The sequence below is a fragment of the Pholcus phalangioides genome, unplaced genomic scaffold (genome assembly GCF_987345545.1).
Source record: "Pholcus phalangioides strain wild (caught in Gottingen) unplaced genomic scaffold, Ppha-v1.0 ptg000011l_1, whole genome shotgun sequence".
NCBI classification, from domain to species: domain Eukaryota; kingdom Metazoa; phylum Arthropoda; class Arachnida; order Araneae; family Pholcidae; genus Pholcus; species Pholcus phalangioides.
The window spans coordinates 21,278,968-21,302,859 of NW_028301604.1; the positions used below are offsets into that span (position 1 = coordinate 21,278,968).

At 34.1% G+C, this 23,892-nt stretch overlaps 1 protein-coding gene across 5 annotated transcripts in view; it reads left to right on the top strand.

The window, feature by feature from the left end:
* LanB1 (laminin subunit beta-1) overlaps positions 1 to 18,470 on the top strand; it is a 169,827-nt gene extending 151,357 nt beyond the window's left edge. For all 5 annotated transcript variants that reach the window (XM_089239267.1, XM_089239264.1, XM_089239265.1 and 2 more), the window contains 4 exons: positions 5,820 to 5,961; positions 7,321 to 7,497; positions 16,191 to 16,347; positions 16,433 to 18,470. In XM_089239267.1, coding sequence (XP_089095393.1) covers positions 5,820 to 5,961; positions 7,321 to 7,497; positions 16,191 to 16,347; positions 16,433 to 16,572 — 616 coding nt within the window. In that variant the 3' untranslated portion in view covers positions 16,573 to 18,470. The remainder of the gene's footprint in view (positions 1 to 5,819; positions 5,962 to 7,320; positions 7,498 to 16,190; positions 16,348 to 16,432) is intronic.
* The last annotated feature ends 5,422 nt before the right edge of the window (positions 18,471 to 23,892 follow it).

The window sequence follows — 23,892 nt, forward strand, 5'->3', positions numbered from 1 at the left end:
TTCTTTGAATTCCATTATCCTATCAAGTACAAAATGACGTCATGCAATGACTGCATCTCCAAAGAATAAATATCAAGCCAAGAATAAAAATAAAATTAATGACATGCCGCCTGGCAGTCCAGTGGTTAGGGAGCTAGCTTCTGACTTTGCAGGTCTGGGTTCTGGCATGAATGTCTACTAACACACTAATGAATTCCTTGGACAGATCTTAAAGATCTCTTGGGAATATGTGATGATCATGTTTAAAACAAAAAACAAATCAATTAATTGACATAAAAAGGTGCGGTTTGCACTAAGATAACTTATTATGGCCTAGAGGTTTTTTTTGTTGATAAATAAAAGAAAATTAAAATTTCACTCACAGATAACACTATAAAACACAAAAAAAAAAATTGATTTTCTGCATGTATGTTCTCTATCCAAATCTGCAATTTCATACCAATCTTTTGCCAAATTTTGTATGCGTACCAAACAGGCCGCCCAACTTTAACGATCAGCTACTTTAAAGTTTATTAGAGTTGGGAAAATTCCTGATAGGGTCAAAAAACTGCCCAGCAACAATGACTTTTGGAATGTCTACTTTTGTTACCTTGGTTCCCAAACAATGATTTGTCACTTTTTTAATGCTCCCAGTTTATGAAGAAAACCCGGGTAGTCCCAAGTATTACTGCTGCTACTTTGATATAGAATGTCACACTCAGATTCACAATTTTTTTTTCTGAAGCTGAAGAAAGTTGATTTGAATTCTGGAAAATTTTTTTTTTTTAAACCTTTTTTTTTAGATAACATTTTTTTAGAAAAACATTTTTTTTTTTGGGAGGTGGCAGATTTGTAGACAGCAGTAAAGTTCAAAGTCAGCAATACTCAGCAAGAACGAAAAATTTTTAGAAAAAGCAGCGAAAAAAAGTTATGGAACAAGATATAGCTTTGAGTTAACCACAAGTCCAAAAAATTAACTTTCAGAACTGTACAAGCTGCTGCTTTATTACGAGAAATTATTGTAACTGCCATAAATTGTAACTGCCAGTAAGGAAACCACCATTCTCATTACATTAGTAAATAATATCTTTTATTTCATATCACAGCTTTTTACCAGTTATGTATTTCAACTAATATGATTTTTTTTTTCCAGTTCATTTTTTTCCTTATGAACATATTCTAATTTGAATATTTTACGGGTCCTACTATCCTATTCCAATGGGAATGAAGTAATTTTGATTTTTTAAGAAAGGTTGCTGCATAAGTTTGAGGAGATATGTGTCGGTAGGAGAGCACATATCTCCTACATACTCCAAAGTTGAATTTTATGAAAGGAGATAGAAGTAATTTTATCATAGCTTATACATTGCATTCATGTCTAGTTAGCCTTCTAAGTGCACGAGCATGTTCTGTATCCAAATTTATATGCTCCTGGTCAAAGCTATGCACGTGCACTGAACAAGACCTGAAGTTGCATTCTAGGCAAGGCAATGGCTCATAATGATGACTACACTCTAGACAAGACTAACACTAAAAATAATATCTCAAAATACCACTTTGGAAGAAGAAAACAGCAAAATAAGTCTTAAGAACACCATTTTTTTTTCTACCTATATTTAAAACCATTCACAAGGGACAGGGTGTCTATCGTCACAGGAAAGTCACAAAGTCCCGGAAAAGCCACTGAATGAGAAAAAGGTCTCGGTAAGTCCGAAAAAGTCACAAAATTTGAGTGAAGGTCACAGATTTTTTTGATTCTCCAGAGATTTTTTTTTCTGATTTTTTTCCTTAAAATCTAGGCTTTAAAAAAGCTGTGGCATTCAATATTTCTTCTCTCCCAGGTTTCATTCACTCTTTTTTTTGTCCCGGATGGATGGGTGAGTAGCAACAGAAAAAAACAATGCCAATATGTTTCCACCCTGCATTGGGGGCAGACATTATATGGGTGGGGCAAAAAAGCTATTTAGACTGGATGAACAAAAAATAACTTTTCTTTTTTTGCTTGTCTAGACCTTTCAACATCTGTAATATTCCCCCTAAAGTAATGTTCTCAAGATCATGTGATAATTCCTAGAGGAGGGGGAACTGTAATAGACCACAGCAGTAGTGAGTCCTCTTGGGAACAATATTGGTTTTCTGTAGACAGAACATGATTCTTTCCCCACATCCTGGAGCAGGGCTGTTGAATCTTTCTCGGGTCCGCAAGCCAGAGTTTTCACTGAGTGGGGGGGGGGGGTTCTGTAGTAAATTTATAGCATGAAAAAACAATGTTGGTGATTGTCCCAGGCCTTAAGGCTGCATCCCTGTCAACCCCCATCCTTGTGGGGGACAGGTGAAAGGGCAGCAATTTTTCCCCCATGAAAGAAATTTTTTTTAAATGATCATCTATTTTTTTATTTTTTGATCGTGTCCATCTTTACTGACTAGCTATAGTGAACAATGAAAACGTACAGTATACACATTCAACAGAACGAGAGAGTTCAAGAGAAGATGACATAGGACTCGTTCAACATTAATTGTGTTGTGACATAACTTTTAGGCCAAATTCAAAGGAGTGCCACAGTGCTTCTAAAAGTGTGCATCTGGGCTCCTAAGAGCATTGTGGTGAGCTCAAAATATGGATTTGTGCACACAAACCCTATGCTTTAAAATGGTTCTTTTATATGGTGAAAAAAACTGCCAAACTTCTTGGGAAGCCGCCAATGAACCATGAATTATGCAAGGGAGGCAGCTGACAAAAGAGATCCATTGGAATATGGTAACAAGCTTGCGATCTAGACCAGAGGTCTTTAACCTTTTTCCAGTTGCGAGCAATGCCTGTACCTCAAAAGAAGAGCACTCTTATGTCATGTTTGACATACAAATGCATGAAATCTGGATGATTTTAATAATTGAATGCAATTTGCACAAGGTGTTTAAATGAAACGTTGATCAAGTGCTTGCAAGCACCAAATCAGACATGAGCATCGAGCACTCTAAGTGCTTCAGGGAGCACCATGGTGCTCGCGAGCAACGGATTGAAGATGCCTGATCTAGACAGACACCTAAGCATGATGATAGAGCAAATAGAAAGCGTCTGATATTGGACTTCGAAAAATGTGAATAGGAAAAGGAATATGTGAAATCCATCCTTCGAAAGGGCCCTTGGTTGGTCTAGTGCTGTGTCCCTCAACCGCCAGGCCCTGGCATCTGCCAAACTGGGCCGTGAGTGATTTATTGCTTCATTTTTACCTATTTATTTCCTATTAATCTTGTGTATGCCCAGGCTCTTCCAATCAAGAAAAAGAAATCAACTGTGACACAGGATTCCAAAGGTTGAGAAACACTGGTCTAGTGGCTGGACATCTTGCAGTGGGGCCCTAAGCTGAGATCTTTGGAGGGCTCAGGCCAAATTTTTCACGGGCCCCGTATAGTTAATTTATAGTGTGAAAAAATAAAAATGAGAATTATCTCATTTATAGTCGACGGGCTGGATCAGACCTCTATGTGCTTCCCTCCAAATTGGAAAATCGGCTGGACTATGTTTGTACCCTTAAACTATGGTTTCAGCTCTCCGTATATAAGAAACGTTTCTTCTAATTTTTTTATTTTACCTGAGTCAATACGTTAATGCAATCAGTAAAGAAATGGGCTCATTTGTGCACATTCTGTTAAGACAGCGTTTTGTTCTGGTGCTCATCCGTGTCTTGCAATGCATGTCGATTCCGACGTCAAACTGTCAATTTCTACAGTTGGCGCCGATCGTTGAACCGACTGAACAAACGGCGCGATCAATAACACCTTTGCTCCATTCAACATCGTTCTGGTCTTTTGTTCTGTTTTGAGCCCATTATTACTATGCGTAGCAGCGCAAAGCTGCTGTTGCGCCAGCTTAATATTGATCAATAGTGCGTTCAGCAGTTTTTCATTCGCAGGACGCGTATTCAATGAGCGCGGTTGCACCCACAAAGCTTGCTTTGGAAAGTTGAAACAAAAACATTGATGATTGGTGGTGTCTAGTGTTGCCAGACGTCCATATATACGACTCGCAAGGGCATGTGTAGGAATGGATTACATTCAATATTCATGATAGCCTGAGGGCTTGGGTGATTTCGCAAAGTTGATTGAAGCCATGGGTGGGGAATACAGGGGGGGTGCAATGAAAACGATCGTGCGTCCCACGATCGCCCCCCCCCCCTCCTCCGAATTAAAAAAATTGGCATAAGCAGAAGAGCAAAAGGTGGACATTAGACCTCCCACCTTGTTAGGGTAACAACCTGTATCCACTTATGCTTTTGCGGGGGGGGGGGAGGCTTATGTGGATTGAGCCCTTAGGATCCAGTTTCTATGGGGCATAGTATTTAAATCAAGTTTAAATTTAAAAGTTTTTAAAAATTTGAAACAAAATTCAGGTCTTTTATTTGCGTTCCCCCTTTTATTAAGACCCTCTATGTTATTAACCCAAACCCCCTTAGGTGGTTGCTACTCACAGTTTGGGAACAACTGATGGAAGAAAACAGTCTCATTTTGTCGAATGCAGGGCTCCTACTTGTCCTACTTTTCCTACTTTTTGGTAAAATGTCCCATTTTTCCTACCTTTTTACCAAAATCCATTCAATAAAATTTGTATAATTGATTTTAATTGAAAAGACAATCATGGACATAAAGCCAAATAATACAAATGTAGTAGATTGCAATTAATGATTCTGCCAAAGCAGAAATTGTATTGTTTTAAGGTTATTTGTGGGGTGGGGTGTATGTGCATCATTTAGTGGTTTAGTCATTTTTCAATTACTTAGTTTGAAGATCTTTAGAATCTTTGAAGATCTTAGACTTTCTGCCTGATTGAAAAGAAATAATTTTGTATTTAGTACTTCATGGTCATGGTCAGTAACTAACATTCATCATTCAAAATTATGGTGCACATTTTGTGTATAGGTGAAACAACAGTTTGCATAACAAAGCAGTTGGGTACATAGACCTATTTTAGGTTTTTTAACTTTGATGGCCTAATAGTATTCAATTTTGTTCTGTATTTTTAGGGCATGCAGAGACACAAATAATATTTGCAATGCTCAAGTAAAGAGCTAGAAATGAAAGTGCTTCACTTGTCGAAAACGATTACACTGGCATTGACCAATAAAATTTCAACAAATATTTTTTAAAAGGGATGGACAATGCAGTAAAACCATCTGGTCCACCTTGACTTATTTATATCAGACCTTGTAATTTACACATTTTGCTTTTAAAAGTGGTATCGAAAGAGCATCATTTTTAAAAAACTTACATATCTTCATAATTTGCCGTGTGTAATGTCAAAGAGAGTTGATAGACTGGACTGTGGAAGACTCTCAAAAAAGAGAATGTTATATATATATTGTGAGGAGAGCAGAAAACAATTATGTGTGGTTGCTAAGACCCTATGTTGGCCAAATTTTTTTTTTTATTGTAAACAGGTCATTTCTGTCATTTTGCTTTGGCTTAAGTCAAGCTTACAGGATACTGAAATAGTGTGCTATGAGAAAAAAATTAATTTTAAAATTTAAAATAAGATGATTATGTTGTCTGGGGGGGGGAGTAGGATGGGGGAGGATACCCCCCCATCCTACTTTTTCTAATTTTTTGAGTGGGAGTGCTGCAAATGATAAAAGGTTACCGAAAAGTCACAGATATTTGGTAGATACCCTGAGGGAGACAGATTGTAGCGGAAATAAATTGTGAAATGTTTGTTACCTTTTAAACATCTCCTACTTATGCATGCATGCAGGAAGTTTAATATCATAATTACTTTTTATGTTTGACCTTAATCATGTGACCTATGTGTTTGCATATTTAAATCTTATTTGATACTTCTTTTAAAGAGCAAATGCAGATGAAATTTTAGATATAGCTAAACAAGTACTTGAAGCCCTTGAAGAAGCTCGTGAAGCACAAGACAGAGCACAAAGTGCCATCAGCAAAGCAAAAAATGATATTTTAGATGCTGATACAGATTTAGCTGAGGTATTTATATTTTCAGTCATTTTTGTGATAAAAATTGAAATTAAGAATCTGCCTGCTGATGAAAAATGAAGTAGCTTTTCTGTCAGAAAATTATGTATGGCAAATGAAATTGCAAATTTTGAGATACCCTTTTTTTATGACAAAGAAAATTCGACATGCAGAGAATATTTCATACGTCTAGTTCTTGAACAACTAGATGAATATGTTATTTCAGAACCATTCATATATACAGTTATCTGAATCATGTAAATTTGTTGAAAAATATACCACTTTATTTAACTAACCATACACAACCCTATTTTATTTCCACAGAGGCAATCTACTACCATTTTGCCTCTGAAAAGTTATAATTATTCTAATCACATCTATTCCTAACCATCTCTTAGTTAGAGGTTCTGTCAGAAATATTCCTTGTGGAACATAACTGTGTACTTATATTTACATGCATTGCATGTTGTGTATTCAGGTGCTGCCATCTATTTTCCAAAGTAAAGGTAATAAACTGGCATTGGATCATTATTTATTTTTTTTTATGTAGTTTAAGTCTATTGCTGTGTGTGGCTAGATATTTTTGAAGGGACCAACTTGCATATGAGCTTCAAAGGTGGAAAACCACATATATCCAACTTCAGCCAACTACTACTGTGTTGCAGGCAGTAAGTGAACCCAGGCTTTTGTGATGCAAAGGTAGCACATTACCCACAGGACCTGACAATATAGCCATCTTAATGTGTAGGCTCATCTAGACACAGTCCAAGGAGGTCAATAACATAGGAAGCTTTATGATAATGAAATTCAATGCTATGTTTTTTATCAGAGTAATCATACAAATTAGTTGGCAGGCACTTCAGCTGAATGGGGGGGGGGGTCTCCTGAACTGAACATCACTTTGCTTTGGGAGGGGGCAATGATGCTCTAAAGAGGTCATTGCCTGAGAAAAGGAAAAATGTGAAAATGTGTCACTGTTTCTGTTTTATTTAAAGGTTGTATGTTTGCTACTGGTCTACTATTTTCACAATAAGATGAAACTATTAATAGTTTTTGATTTCCAAATATTGGTACACCAGTATTTCTGCCATTGCAATAAGTGTAGAAATGGGATAAGCACTGGTTGCTGGACAAGTTCCCTTCATGGGTGCTCTGTTATTGACTGAGTTTATTAACACATTTCTCTTTCTCAATCATTTTCATCAAATTTTCCTGAAGTAATAAAAACTCCACCCTTATCCTTGTAGCATTTGTTAAGAAGAAAAGGTGAAATAATTTTTTGAGCAGAAAATAATTGTGAAAGAAGTCATATTTTGATTTAATGCCATCCCTGTTGTTTTGCAAAAAAAATTTTTATTTCATTATTTACAGATAGCTACTGAAACTACTGGTGCTCAAAAAGTTGTCAATCAGTCTGTGGAGGAAGTTGAAACTATGCAAGATAGATTGGACAGACTAAAAAGAAAATTCACTGAAAATGAACTCAATGCAAAGAAAGCTGCCTTCGAGGCTGACATTGCTGGTAAACTTGCTGAGCAAGCAGAACAGGTAATAATAATCATCAGCTCTTCCAATTAAATTTACATTTCACTTTGATTTGTCAACAAACAATGTCATGTGGTAAACATTAGGTTCCAATCATTGAAAAATATGTCTACCTAATTTTTTTTACGATCTTTAAGAACCACAATAAAACATTCTAAAGAAGTAAAATTGTCATAACGGTGCAGATTTTTATGACATGTCATATTTTAAGACATATTTATGAAGTCTTTTTTTTTAATTAAATTGATTAATTTTTAACTGAAAATCATTCAAAAAAAAAGTATTTTAATCATTATAAAATATTTATTATTATTATTAGTTACTTATTTAATCATCAGGGAAACTAAAACATTAGGTTTTTATTTTTTAATTGAATAAGATAAGAAGCTATAACAGAAAAAGAAGAAATAATAAGGAATATTATTAGGTCATATTCTTGTATTTTAAGGTCATATTCTTGTATTTTAGGTCATATTCTTGTATTTTAAGGTCATATTTCTATGTTTTCAGGCCATAAATACTTGCATATTTCTAAGATGTTTTGTGTAAAAAATATCCATACCTAAGTCATAACTCCTTAGCAAATAAATTTAATCAATATTAACATATCCTAAATTGAATGTGCATAAGAAGGAAACTTTTTCACAGTTAACAAATAATAACATTCTGACGAGAAAATAGGCATTCCAGTGATATTAACTTCGCATAATACAAAATTTGCCTAATGTGGAAACAGAAAGGAATATTTGAAGAATTTGTGAAATATTGCTGGTAAAAAGTGGATATTGTTTTAAAAAGACATCTATATGTAATGTATCAGATGTTTGGTGTTTGCGTTGCTTTTGCTGTTTAGCTTAAAAATGTATGCAAATACACTTTTCTTCTGCTCATTTTGCAATACTTTTTACACTAACTGTTGTACCAGATACTGCAAGGTTTTATTTGGGACATTGAGAATTATTTTTAAAAACATACAAAAAGTATATGCATACCTGTATAGCTTATAAATATGTTGCTTAGAAATGTGGATGTCAAAAAGTAAAATTCCTGAAACACTTTCTGTTGAAATTGAATGCCCAAATATTCATTTATGCAGTTTATCTAATCGTGCAAATAGCAGTTAACAGCTTCATTTGATTTGTTTTCTCTCCTGAGGGAAGGAAGTACATTTATAAGTTAATGTTTGCCTCAGCTGATTAGAATTTGCATTCCACATATACTTTCTTTACATGTCGTGCAAACAAGTGGATGAAAAGAATTAATAATTATAAATTCAGAATCTATTTCAGGAGTGCTATCTACATAGTTTACAAATATTCCAGACTATAATAATGAGCATTTGATTTAGCTTTTTTATGCACCAAAATCATATCCACTTTTCTGATTTTCTTTTTACTGATTTTACTGATGTATAGACCAGTTTATCGTCTTATCTTGTATTCACTTACAGAAATTGAGAAAGTGAAAATGTTTTGTGATTTGATGTATTTTGGCCTATAGAGATAATACAACATCACAAAGGAGTGAATGAATATAATTAATAAGAAGTTTGAAACACTGATAGAAGCACACTGATTAGAACACTGTTCTAAGCACATGATATTTCTTTTGAAATCTTACCCATAGCAAGTAGCCAAATATACAGCCTAATATGTAAGTAAAGAACCACCATAATGTGCTATGGATTCAGCTATTCTGTGTGCGGTTGATTGGATGAGGGTTTCATTGTGATGTTAAGGTTTGTTAGTCATGTTGGCAGCAATACCTCAACATTAATTGGAATTCTCATCCAATCTATGCCACACAGAGTAGCAGAATCCCAAGCACATTATGATAGTTCTTTACTTACATATCACAATGTACTGGATGATTCAAAATAAATGATAAGAAAAAGAAAACATGCCTGTGACTGCTATAATTAATTTCCTTCACTCATATCAACCTAACGTGAAAGGTTAACTCTTCACATTTCATTAGCCAACACCGAAAAGCTGTCATCACTTCAGTGTTCACGAGAAGTGCTGTTATTCAAAAAGAAAGCATAAGTGAAATAGAAAGCTTACGGTGTGCTAGAATATGCAAAAACTCTTAACAACTTCGAATTTTTTTTTCACTAATTTCTGAGTATGTGAAAAGTTCACACCTACAAGACTTACAACAGTTGATGCAGTGCGTGGGTGATGGGATTGGCTTAATTGCTCAGGCTGTGCTCTCACAAATGTGGCCAAAACTAACTTGGATTGGATTCAATGTTTTAATTTGATTTGGCAAAAACTAACTGCACTTCTAGTGAATATTTAGGATATGGTGTTTTGCAGTGTTGGCAAATGAAAATTAGAGTTAACCTTTCACAGTAGGTTGACATTAGAGATTGGATGAATAGTGATTTGGTCAAATAATCAAGTACAGACTTTTAATAGTAATGTGATCATTACGTATTCCCAAGAGACCTTTATGATCTGTCCTGGGAATTTTTTAGTGTGATAGTAGACATCCATGCTTAAACCAGGATTCGAACCCAGACCTGCATAGTCAGATCTAGCTCCCTAACCACTGGACTGCCAGGTGGCGACTGGCAACTTTTCAGTTGATTTTGTGGATAAATACCAAATATTCAGTGGCCAAAAAAATATTAGCTTTTCTTAAAAATCATTGCAATTATAAATGAAATTGGTGTTTTTGGTTTGAAAATAAAATTAAGGATGTTATACATACAGTTTGACTCACTTATAACAAACACAGATATTACAAATTTCACTTTTTTTGTGACTTTCATACTGCTTATTCATGCTCATCAACATGGTATGGATATAATAAAATTCAAATATAACGAATATTTTCACTGTTTTTCTGACTTTGTTGCAAGTGCATCTGACTGTATTTCATACACACTAACTGCAACCCCATATGTTCAGTTGTTCTCTTCCTCCTCACATGCACAGCCATTGTGTTCCTGGCTCCATGTATTCGTTCTATGAATTCTATTAAATCTTTGTTCATCCCAGTCATTGTTGTCTTAACCGTATGCCCACCAGCAAAAATACACAAAAAAGGATTACATTAACAATTGACATACTGAATTGTTATGATATTGATCTATCTAATATTCAGTTGACAAATCAGAAACAAAATTAGGCTCCAGTTAAATTTTTCAATTGCCATTAATTTTTTTCCAATTTTTCCAGAATTTATTAACACCTTGGTTATGTTGTAGGATGCTCTCACATAAAATCAGAAAATTTTGTGTTCTCCTTTCTCCTCAGGTTTCAATTTAGAAAAATTATATATAGAAAATTTTATATATAGGCCCCCAATAATAATTTTATTCTCACCATTGTGACCTGGCACCTAGGATTTGTTAAACCATGAATACAACCTCTGACAATAAAGTCAGAACGGCCGATCTGGCAACACTGGCAAAGCAAAACGCTGCACATGCATAGCGGCAGGTGTTGACCATCTGCCACCACCGTTGTTCAGTTGAGCGTCATTTGTGTTCCGTGAAAGACTTGCTTTACAAAGTGCTTGTTTAGTGCGTTGGTTCTTAACTGAGAACAGGAAAATGATCAACAAAAGATCAATTTAAAGTTTTGTTTTAAGCTTGGCAAGACACTGAAAGAAACTCACGCGATGCTGGTACGTGTTTATGAAGATCAAGCACTGTCCATGAAGTGTGTGTAAGAGTGGTTCGCCCGTTTTAGAGAAGGCCGGGAAAGTGTTTCTGACAAGTGTATCCACAAGGAATTTCTACCTGAGGGAACGACGATGAATGCTGCAAGGTACATTGAAATTTTGACCCATTTCATGAAACATCTACGCAGGGTACGACCTCAGTATGCACAACAAGGTTCATGGTTTCTTGTTCACGACAATGCTCGCCCTCACACAGCCAATATCGTCAAACAGTTCCTGGCAAAAAAGGGGTGGTGCAAATTGAACATCCACCATACTCGCCAGATCTCAATCCTCCAGACTTCTTCTTATTCCCACGACTCAAACTCGCTTTGAAAGGAAAGAGATTTGATGATATTCCTGACATCCAGCGAAACGTGACGAGGCTTTTGAACTCCATCCCAAAAGAAGACTTCTTGCAAAGTTTCCAGGACATGTATAGCAGATCTCAGTGGTGCATAGTAATGGGAGGTGACTATTTCAAAGGACAGTAAGGTAACTTTCATTAACATTTCATCTACGTTAATGTTACAGAACTATTCACCGAACTTTATTGTCAGAGGTTGTATTTTTTTGAATGCCTAGCAAACATTCAGCCAAATCAAATATTCAGCAAAAGGGTCGAATAGGAAAAAAATAGAATACCAATCGAATATTCGTTCCATTCCTAGTTGATATGTGTGAAATAAATTTATAACATCAGTTACAGGCATGTTTTCTTTTTGAACCTTTTATTTTGCATTTCCCTGTATATTCATTCACTTGCTGCATGTAAGATTTTTAAAAAAGATCCCATTGTGTGATCAGTGCTTCAAATCTTTTTATATTCATGTCATTGAATTTTCTCTGGCAGACAGTGTATATGTATTGTATGGGCTAACCACATATTTTTACCCTATTTACTTGAAATAAATTTATTCTTTTTCTTCTGCATTATCCTAGATTGATCAGGTATGTATGATTTTTATCTTTAGAGTTTTATTTTAGTGAGATTATAAACTTTTAACATCGACAATGCATACATTCAAAGAGATATTCAAATATTTTACCAATTGTGTAGTTTACTTTATCTCAGCGGTTCTCAACCGGTGCTCCGCGTAGCCCCAAGGGCTCCACGGTGGCTAGAGGAAAATAAAATGAATCAGTAAATTTGATAGATAAGTAAATAAGAGATGCCTACAAGGTTCTACCATAAAATTTAAGTACAAAAAAGGACTCCTCGAGTAAAACAGGGCTCCGCCACAGAAATTATATACTGAAAAGGGCTCTGCGAGTAAAAAAAGGTTGAGAACCACTGTTTTATCTAATTATAATTTATGTTGTTTGAATGCAAACTTGAGTGGAGACTTGAAGAATTTGTTTAACACCATTGATAATTTGTATCGTCAATTTTAATGAGACTTATCTATATCAAAAGTTAACAGCTATTGTGTATTGTGTTTTTCAATAGGTAAAATTTTATGTTCAAGAAATTTGTACAGAGAAATTTCGGAACACCCAATATGTTAACCTTTAACAGACCATATTAAGATTCGGATTGATCATTACTTTTTCTTTTTATTTTCCATTGCGATATTTTAGTTTAGAGCATATATACTCAACTCATGACCAGCAGGCCAAATGTGGCCCTCAGAGCCATCTGATGAAACCTCAACCTCAATCATAATTTTGTAAAGGTGGACTAAGTAGCACGTTTTCAGATCACATAAGTGACTCACTGTGCTGTGCAGTTCCAGATCACTTAAGTGACCTTTGGAATATTTACAGATCTCTACAGAACAGTTCCGGAGTACTTAAATGACCCTCAGTACAGTTCCACATCATTTAACCCCTTGACTGTGCATATAGTCAGAATTATGCCTTTGTATGTGCAAGAAAAAAATTTCCCCATTTTGTGACTTGTGAAAAAGCAATTGAGCAGGCTACCATACTCATCATCTATGGATGATGGGAGCAGTTTAAGGGTAAATAAAGTTTCCAACGACACATTTTAAATCAGTAAAGTGCCCCACACTCTCCTAAAAGTTGAACACCCTTTGTTTGAAGATATTGATCAAAAACTCAGAAAAACATTTTCCTGTATGTTTCCTCTGTACTCACCTATGTCCATAAAAACAACATTGAACTAGCAAAAACAAAGATTATTTTCTTCCTTGAAAATGCAGAATTTTAGAGAAAAAATTATTCATAAGTTCAAAAATGAATGAAATTTTTGTTTTCTAAATTGTTAGGAATCACATCTTCAGGGAAAAAATTAACTGCTTTTATAAAATTGTTCTTGTAAATAAATGTATGTATATATATATCTGTATTCTGGAGATATAAAAGATATAAAGGGCACAAAGTCACACAAAAGGGAAATTTTATGGGAGAACCGTGTAAAGATTTTTTATTATGCCTTTCTGTGGAATTTGCTTGTTTTACAAAGTGAAATTTTATGCATCTGCTATAGTGGATATCTCTGCAATTTATTCAAAAAGGATTTAGTTTCCTATACCTATAGGTATTGTAGCAAAAAGTACTGCAAATTAGTAGCATGTTATCCCAATGTTGATGAAAATGGACATAGTGCCCTTTACCTCTGGCATGCAGATATATATATTTTTTAATTCATTAAAAGTAACTTCTGATTTCAAATATTAGCCATTAAAAGGTTAAGTTGTTATAATTTTCAGCTTTTTGATTATCATCAAAAATAGTATTCAGTACTTTATTTCACACATTCTTAAAGAATAGATTTTTCCTACAAACAATAAACATGAAAAAATGATCAGAAATTACACAGTAATTAATTTTTTTGAATAATCTATCAATCAAAAGGAGAATTAGGCTTACTTTATAAGAAATGCGCACCAGTATGATATATGTTACAAGAATCGCTAGTTTTATGCTATGTGTTTATTCTTATCTTAGTTTTTCAACAATTAATCACCTGTAAATGAATGAAAAAGTAAATGTTCATAAACAAAATTCTGTGGAATTTTAATGGTGCAAATACTTAATCATGCACAATAAACATGTGCAAACTGGTTTTTTTTTGTGTCGGATTAAGTTTAGTGCTCATCAATCTGCTGAACTAAGAGGTATCAACCTCTCACTAATGAGTTTTTGGTTACAAATTTGGTCTTAATTTGTAATGTTAGTTTAGGTCCCTGCAAAAATTTTCAAAGCTAGAATTTTTTCACTACATTCAGGAAATAGGAAAAGGATGAGTGTGTTTAATTGTTCTTCTCTTACCAAACAACATCTATACTCTCAAACATTGACCATCCTTCCTCTATTTCTTTTGTAATATTTACTTTGTCCAACCAGTATTTTTCCCCTTTTTTTCCTCCCAACTCTATCCTATGGTTATCAAAGATGATCATAAGTATTTCTTCAAATCAAATTAAGACTAATGAACATCAGAAAAGTGGTTAAGCAGTGAATTTTGGAAATTTAGTTCATAATAATTATGGTATTCTTACATTTTAAGATTACGACATAGACCAATAATTCAATAAACACTGTCGGACCTTGGTATAACATCTGAGAACCAAAGAAAAGTTATTTTATAAACACTTCTGACTGTGTGACTGTGCTTGATTTGACAAGTGAAAATTTACACTCGTGATTTACATTTATGATTATTCATTTACAAAGTATTTTTTGCATAAATTAGGAATAGATAATTACATTTTTCATTTTTCAATGTAAGATATTTATCTGGTATTGGTGGGAGAACAGTCTGCATTTGTTGGCATTAAAAATGTCACAATATATATACAGCATACAAACACATCATAAGAACAAGCACAATTCTTCTTTGATTTCAATAGCCTTTTCTTTATGAAAAAGTTTGATATGAACACAAATTTTTAAATTAGAGCAATTTTTACCAATATTAGGAACACTTGTTTGACTTTTTCCAATATCTAAATTTTGTGTGGCCTTTCTCCTTTCAATTAGTCTTCTATCCTCTCTCGTGCTGCTAAAATTGTATTCAAACAACTTTTTTGGTATGTTGCATTGTTTTAGAAAAACAGTTTGTATTTCCTTTCTTGATATTTTATGCCTGAGGAATTGGTCAAAGGGCACATCAGCAAATATATGGATTTCATATATTAAGACACACTGCACAGATCTCCAGCTGTCTTGCGTATCCCACCAATAACCATCAAATTATAATCTAATAGCTATTTAGGATAATGGTTAATGGATGGGTATTTCTTCCTTTGAATAATTATTGGAAGAAAGAAGTGAATGGGAATTTACTTAACAATAGAAGATGGAATCCCTTAGTCTGAGTCACATGATAATGAAAGAAAAGTGTCCTAAGGTGACCTAATGAGCATTTTTAGAATTCAAATATGATTCTGAATGCTGGAAAGTTTGGTAGATAAATTTTTATCCTATCCTATGCTTTTTTTTTTTTTGTTCAGTCACTTCTAGACAACCAAAAAGATCACAACAACACTGTGGTTCCCACCACTAAAGATGTGAACAAGATGTCTGTGAAGCCAGTTTCTAATGGACCACAACTCTTTTCTTCTCATAATTTTTTTTCCTGCTGGCAGGGAATATTCCACCTATAACATTTGAAAACAAATGTTATAGGTGGATGTTAAAAATTACAGATGTTATGCAAAGCTCTGACTACACCAAGTGTACTATGAATATTTACAGCTACTGAAATGAATATTTACAGCTACTGAAATGAATATTTACAGCTACTGAAATGAATATTTACAGCTACTGAAATGAATATTTACAGCTACTGAAATGAATATTTACAGCTACTGAAATGAATATTTACAGCTACTGAAATGAATATTTACAGCTGTTGAAATAAATATTTACATCTTCAAACTATAACAGCATTTTTCAAACTCACAAAATATTTATCAATATTATACTACTGATGTGGTGAGTGCTAATTTCAAGCTATTCTGAATATGATGTGAACAAAAATTCTCAATACAAGCCATATATATTGTTATCATAAAAATCACAATTGTATCACTCTAACTCACTTTTATTCATAGGATGCACGTGCTTTAGAGGATAAATATAGTAATGCAAGCAAAGCACTGGATGAAAAAGCAAAGATAAGTGGAGCAGCCAAAGAACAAGCAGAAAGGCTTCGCGAAAGAGCAAAAAAATTGGCAGAGGATGCGAATGGGCGACTTAATGAACTACAAGGCATGTTTTGAAACATAAATTCTTAATTTTTTATTTTTGATATGTTTTGTCAAGTTTCTAAAATGGTATGATTCATATTTTGCAGGCATGGAAGATGAATTTGATGAAAATGAAAGACGTTTAAAGGATTACTCTGATCTGCTTAATAAATTGAGTATGGAAATGGAGGAAAACTTACTGATGATAGACGAAAGATCTGCGTTTTATCGAGACTGTCAAGCATAGGGAAAATAATTTTTTCTGTATATATTCACTGTTAATGGTGCCACATGTAATCAGAGGTGTCTGATATTCTCAGGAGTGCATCATATTGACAAAACTTTCATTTGTTGCTTATTTAATTATTCATGTGCTGTGAAATTTTGTTGGTATATGTTTTATGTTATTTAGTCTATTTCTGAAATGTCTATTCTCATATCATGATTATATGAGATCATATAGTAGGAAAAACACATATATTGCCGGCACACAAAACTGTACATTATATATATATTTTTTTCAATTACATTCTTTTAAAAGATGAAAATTCAGTTAGATTTTTTATCAAAATCACAAACCTTATTACTAAGTCAACTTTGTGTAAGATTGTATTTAAGGTATTCTCAATGACTTGGACTAATGAGAAGCAGAATTTTGATAACTAAACCATATTTCTTTGGTATATGATTCTATGGTTTAGAGCAGTGTTTCTCAAAGTGTGCATCACCAACCTTTGTCAGAGGTATTGCGGGGAGCTGAAGATATTGATTTGTGGGCCTATTTATGCTTTGAAGAGGCTCTCTTTTTCTTGAAAATATCTACCAAACTATTCTGTGGAGCTACAGGTGAACCATAAATTGAGCAAGGAAGCTGTAGGTGACAAAAGTTTAAGAACTGCTGGTTTAAAGATTTGTTATCGTTGGAAAAAGAAAGCACAGGCACAAAAACATTTAATGGTGAAATGAGCAATGAAAGTTAGCACATTTCAATGAGAAAATTCATCTTTTTCGGATATTTTTAATAATATTATATACGCTGATCCTCAATATAAATTGAAATTTCTACTGCTAGTTTTTGTTAGATTTTAAGATTTTGTATGATGCAAAGCTTATGAAATTTTTTCTAAATCACATAATGTGGAACCCAAATCTTTCGTTTTTGGGGTATGAGGAGGGAAAAAACATCAAAGGCAAAGTCATGTTGTGTAATTAGTGAATGAGGTAGCACATTTAGTAATACAACAATATGTTACAGACTTGAACAGGTTTCAGTGACAGCTATATAATGGCTTAACTTGTTAAGCATAATAATTTAGAAATCAAATTAAAAATACTGCTAATGAACATGTTTTAACAAACTTCATATTGTGTCATTGAATGTTATGTTCAATTATTCACTCATCTAAATTTTGTAATAGCATACTAGTATTAACTGTGAGTTATATGTGAAATTTATTTTGTTTTGTTTGTTTAAAATTCTCTTTTTCTTCTGATAGATTGCTGACACTCCAACAGAAGGGAACTTTTTAAATTTTTCACTATTGCATTTTCTATACCGCTCTTTTTTCATTTTGTCTCACATGTCTTGATGTCCTTTATTATTATAATCTCTCTATCTTGCTCGTTCCTTCAGTATTTTTATTCAATCTATACATAACCTCAAAATTTCTTATTATATCTACTTCATTGCTGATTTTCTTTCTCTAATTTTCATTGCATTTTACCTTATATATTCACGTTCTCATTTCTCTCTTGAAGGCATTCAAAAACTTTTTCCTCATATTGAACAGATATTTTGATTTTAAAAGAAGGTTCATTTTTATATACACACAATTTTTATATGTGTCTAATTTGAATCCCATGCAATTAAAGATGGATAAAGGAAATAATTCTAAATATACAACAAAATAAAATGGTCACAAGTTGTGGTGATTGAAACTAGTTTTTTTGTTTTAAGTTTTTTCTGTCATAAATGAAATGCCAGTGCAATCATATTTAAGCTTCAGGTATCTTAGTCAAAATTTTGATTGAATGTGGTTTACACTGAATTTCCAAGTGTCTTATTTAATTATGTAACTTAATTACAATATATGTAAGTTTCTATTTATGAAACATCTTGGCTGAATAAAACTCTAATCAAAAACTTCTGCAAGAAGTCAATGTCCAATCTTGGATATCATCATCAATAACAACCATTTTCAATCCACTGCTGGATGAAGGTCACCTCTAAATTTTGATCTTGGATATACCGGGTGTCAAGTTTTATCCTTATACACACTTTTTACTTCAAACAGTTGTTGATAGAAACATAATTGAAATTAGAAAAAGTATAATATATATCTAAAATATAGATATATATAGATGTATATTATTGATATAATTATTATTGGTATGTATCTAAAATTTTAGATGTATACCAATATCTGAAACGTGCCCATTTTAGATATGTTATTTCTTCTACTAGAGACTGTCTATGTACTAAGATACGAAATTAAATCACCCCCTCCCCCACCATTCTCTCTCTAATGTTCAACTAGACAATTGTTGTCCTGAGCTCAGTGTGTGTGGGGGAGGGGGGGGGGCTTAGGAGGGAAGGGCAAAACGTTCCTAACTGGAAGTTGTAGGACAGAGGGACAGTGTAAAAAATTAAATTTTGTACTTCATTACATATCTAAAATTAACATGTTATTTGGATGCTTTTCTAATTGGAAAATACAGAGTGATCATAAAATAACTTAGCTGATATACGAGCCCATAGCAGCCGCAAAAATGAATGAATACAAATGATATTTGAGATATCGCTGTTTCAAAGTATGTGTTTGAAAATGAAGAGAAAAACAAAACCTTAGTTCTAATGGTTATGGTCACAGTAACAAAATTTTAAAGAATTCAAAGGGCAACACTTGCTTTTATATCTTGCTAAGTGATTGGCACAGTGAAAAACCATGAATGGCATAGGAGCAGTACCTGTAGCATAATAAATGCCAGCACAGGATGTAGATAAAGAAACATGTGGAACAACCAATGAGATTAGATTACTACTGCAGAGAGCCCCTTCTCCTGCGGGGTTAGTGCACCATTTCTTTGATGAGATCTTCTCTGCTTGTCTGTGTCCTGCACCGGTGATTATTGTGCTACTAGTACCATTCTACTGCTATTCATGGTTTTTCACTAGACTGATCACTTAACATGATATAAAAGTGAGCATTGCTATTCGAATTCTTTGAAATTTTATAGCTGTGTAACCCATGAGAGTTAGGATTTTGTTTTCTCTTCATTCTTGTGCACATATTTTGAAGAATCAACACCTTGAATTTCATTTGCATTTGTTGATTTTCATGGCCATTATAGAGACTTGTATATCAGCAGAATTATTTTATGACCACCCTCTTTATGTTTCTATTACCAAAAGTTCAAAAGATAAAGGGTATATAAGGATATGCTTGAAAGGTTGGACTTTATATACATTCTGTATGTACAGAAGGTATAGGAAAGTCACTTTATCCTGGAATCATACTTCCAATTGAAAAAGGTATCCAAATAACGTGTAGACCTCAGATACATTATTTATATTGCAAGGGTTGTATAGTTATTACTAAATAATAAAATTAACTTTCTATTTGGTCACTCTATCCTAAAAAAGTGTGTTAGAAAGTTGTTGCTCTATCTCTCTTTAGCCCCCCCCCCCCCCACAAAAAAAAAATCCATGTTTTTAAGTGCAACATTCACTTAGATATTCAAATTCAAAGCATTCAACATTTGCTGAAAATTAAGAAAAAAACGGCATATGAAGCGTAGCATAGAATAAGCTTGTTTGCTAGTTATGAGGTTCTTTCTCTCATTTCAGTGGTTTTTGAATACAAATTTCTAAATGAATAATTGCACTTAGAAACATGGAATTTTCGGGAGGAGGTTCAGGAGAGACAGGGCAACAACTTTCTCTAATTGGATTCTTTACAACAGAATGACAAAACATTTTTTTATTTTAATAACTATACGACCCCTTACAAAATGAATGACGTATTTGAGGTCTACACATTATTTTGATACTTTTTCCAATTGGAAGTGTGTTTCTAGGATCAGCTGTTTGTGAGTTATTCCAGAGTGAAGGGACTTTCCTATGCATTAGGAACATTAAGTCAGCTTCAGCTCAAACACCTCATAAACCATTAGTTATATAAATATTCTTTCACCCACATTTTAGATATGTACTAGCAACTGTACATGTGTACTGAGTCACAAAATTTTATTTCTTATACTGTCTTCTAATTTCCAATTAAAAAGCTGTTGCCCTGGCTCAAAAAAAAATTCTAGTTCCAAGTGCAATATTAGCCAAGATATTTGAATTCAAAAATTTCTGGAAATGAGGGCAAAAGTGGCATATGATGTGCTGAACTATTATTATATGCTGTTCTTTCCCTCATTTCCAGAAATTTATGAATTCAGATATCTTGGCTGATAATGCATTTGCTCAGCAAAGACAGGGAAACAACTTTTTAATTGGAAGTTAGTTTACAAAGGGGTCATTTAAGTATTATGTCAGCATCGAGGAGGGGTTTCGGATTTGCTGACTCTTGATGACAAGGGGGGAGGGGGGTTTGAAGGTTGCTTACGTCATCAACCACCCCTTTTTGAAGATATGAAATATTCTAAGCTGCTGATGAAATTTTGCTGATGGGGGGAGGGGGGGGTCAGTGTTTTGCTGACTTTTGCTAACAAAGGGGGAAGGGGGTCAAAAATGGCTGAAAATCTTCTTACCTAATATTTGAATGCCCCAAAGGGACTGCATGAAAAAATAAACTTTGTATCTCAGTTCGTATATTGCTCCCAGTAAAATTACATATCTGAAATGGGCACGTTAATTGGATATTTTTTATAATTTGAAGTATCTTTCTATAACCAACAGTTTACGATTTATTCGAGTCGAAACTGACTTGAGTTTCAATCCTGTATATATTGTATATTTACTGCATATTTATTTATTTTATTTTTCTTTGGTAACTTGAAATTCTTTTATATATATATATTTATGATGCATGGATTGGTTATGAAAACAAGTTTTAAACACTGTTTGATTTTGGTAAAAAAAAATCATGACAAAAAAAAATCAAATTATGATATTTTTTTATTTAACTGTAAAATATTTTTCAATGATAGATACCAGGAGTATGCAATTTATCTTTTAATTTTTTTCTTATTCCTCTAATTTGTTTATTCTTATTATAAAGCTGAGCAACAAGCATACAAGTCAATTATAAAATGTTTTTAACAATTCTATTTACAATTATGAACATTTATTGGTCTACATGGGTCTTGTTTCTGAATCTCGTCGTTCAATTTGGAATTTTGCTGTAATTTTTACAAGTTAACTATTAAATCTTTGCTCAAATTTTGTCATAGTTTTGCTACCTTAAATGCAAATTTGAAAAACCTATATTTTAGTTGGGTGTGGGTCATAATCCCGACACGGTCAAATTTAAAAATTCAATTTCGCCGTATAAGCCGCACTTCGCGATTTCTTTCGGGATTTGAATTTCTCTCGGTGAGGGGTGTTGGGACGCCAATGAGAATGATAAATTGCGATCAATTGCTGGGAGGTTTACGATAGTCTTAGGTCAGGTTTTTTACTCCCAGACCATGTAGTCGGCAATGCGGGTTACTTAATGATAATCACAACAGTACTGACGGGGAATCACCCACCTCTGACTTGGATGGCTTCTCGATTGACACTAAATCACGGGGCAAATTAAAATGTGTGCTAATAAATGCCAGGAGCTTGGGTAATAAGAAAGATTTTTTAGAAACTATGATAGTTGTGGAGGGCCTAGACCTTGTAGCCATTACAGAATCTTGGGCAAACGATAGGGATGAATCTTTCTTACACATCTCAGGATACAATACTTTTTTGAGAAATAGATCTGATAGGAAAGGGGGTGGAGTGTTGATATACGTGAAATCCTGTTTGAAGGCTAGAGAGTGTAACGTGCAGAGAAGTGATATTGAAACCATATGGGTTGAACTTGAGAACAAAAAACGTCAGAAACTTATTGTTGAGGTTTGTTACAATCTACCGAATAGGGATCAAAACTACATCGCCAAATTGCATGATGAAATTTCCTACATGTGTAAGTGAAAGAGGGTTCTCATACTAGGGGATTTCAATTATCCAGGTATTGATTGGGAGAACCTTTCATCTGGAAATCAGTATGAAAGAGACTTTCTTAAGTTGGTGCTCGAAAATTTTTTGTATCAGCATGTATCAGAAGCCACTAGGGGTACTGTTATTTTGGATTTAGTTCTTACTAGTTCTGAGGATCTAGTTGACCATGTTTCGGTGGGGGAAGAAGTTTTCTTCCAGTGATCATCGTATTGTCAGATTTCACTGTAACTTTTCCTCGGGTAAGGTTGATAACGAAAGACTGGTTCCTTGTTTTCGGAGAACTAACTTTGATGTTTTGAGAAGAAGGTTAGCGGAAGTTTTCAAAGACTGGTTGGAATCAGTAGGGGTGGTAAGTCAATGGGAAGAATTTAGTACGAAGCTGTCCTCTGTTTTGCACGATGTCATACCCTTTGTTCGAAAAAAGCATGTTTGTACATCGCACCCTCTATGGTTCATGGATAGCGTCGGAACCTTTATCTTGAAAAGAAAAGAGCATTCAGAGAGTATAAAAGTGGACGAGGTGACCTATCATTGTTTACTGATAAAAGAAGACTGTTGAAGAAAGCGATAACGGATAGTAAAAAGGAAGTCGAATCTAGGTTGGCAGATAACATTGGCTCTGACCCAAAATCATTTTTTCGATATGTCAATAATGGATGTAAGGGGACAGTTGGCCCCCTCTCGATAGGAGGCTCTTAGAGTAGAGAGCAATGTAGGCATGTGTAGTGCTTTCAATGACTTTTTTGCGTCGGTTTTTAATGGAGATAATGATATTTGATATACGGATGTTGCATGGGGTAATAAAACCCTCAACGATATTCAAGTAGAAGACGTGGAGGTCCTAAATCTTCTAAGAAATGTATGTGCAAGCAAAGCACCAGGACCAGATGATATCTATCCCAGGGTTCTCAGGGAAGGTGCTAATGAATTGTTGGGGCCAGTCGCACAGATATACAGGAGTAGTATTGCTGAGGGTATCGTCCCGAGAGATTGGAAACTTGCTAACGTTGTCCCGATATTTAAGAAGGGTAGTAGAGAAACTGTGTCAAATTATCGTCCAGTGAGTTTGATGAGCTCCCTCTCGAAAATTTTGGAAATTATCATCAAAAGGCAGTTTGTGAAGTGGATAGATGAGAATAATGTATTGTCGGATAATCAGCATGGGTTCAGGAAGGGGAAGTCATGTGTAACTAACCTCCTTTGCTTCTATGATCACGTGACTAAGGCTTTGGGTAAGAGAAAAAATGTCGACGTTGTTTACCTTGATTTCCAGAAGGCATTCGATCGGGTCCAACATGGCAAACTCTTGAAGCGTTTACACGATATTGGAATTGGGGGCAACTTGCTGAATTGGATAGAATTGTGGTTAAGAGATAGGTCGCAACGAGTTATGGTGAACGGGGAATT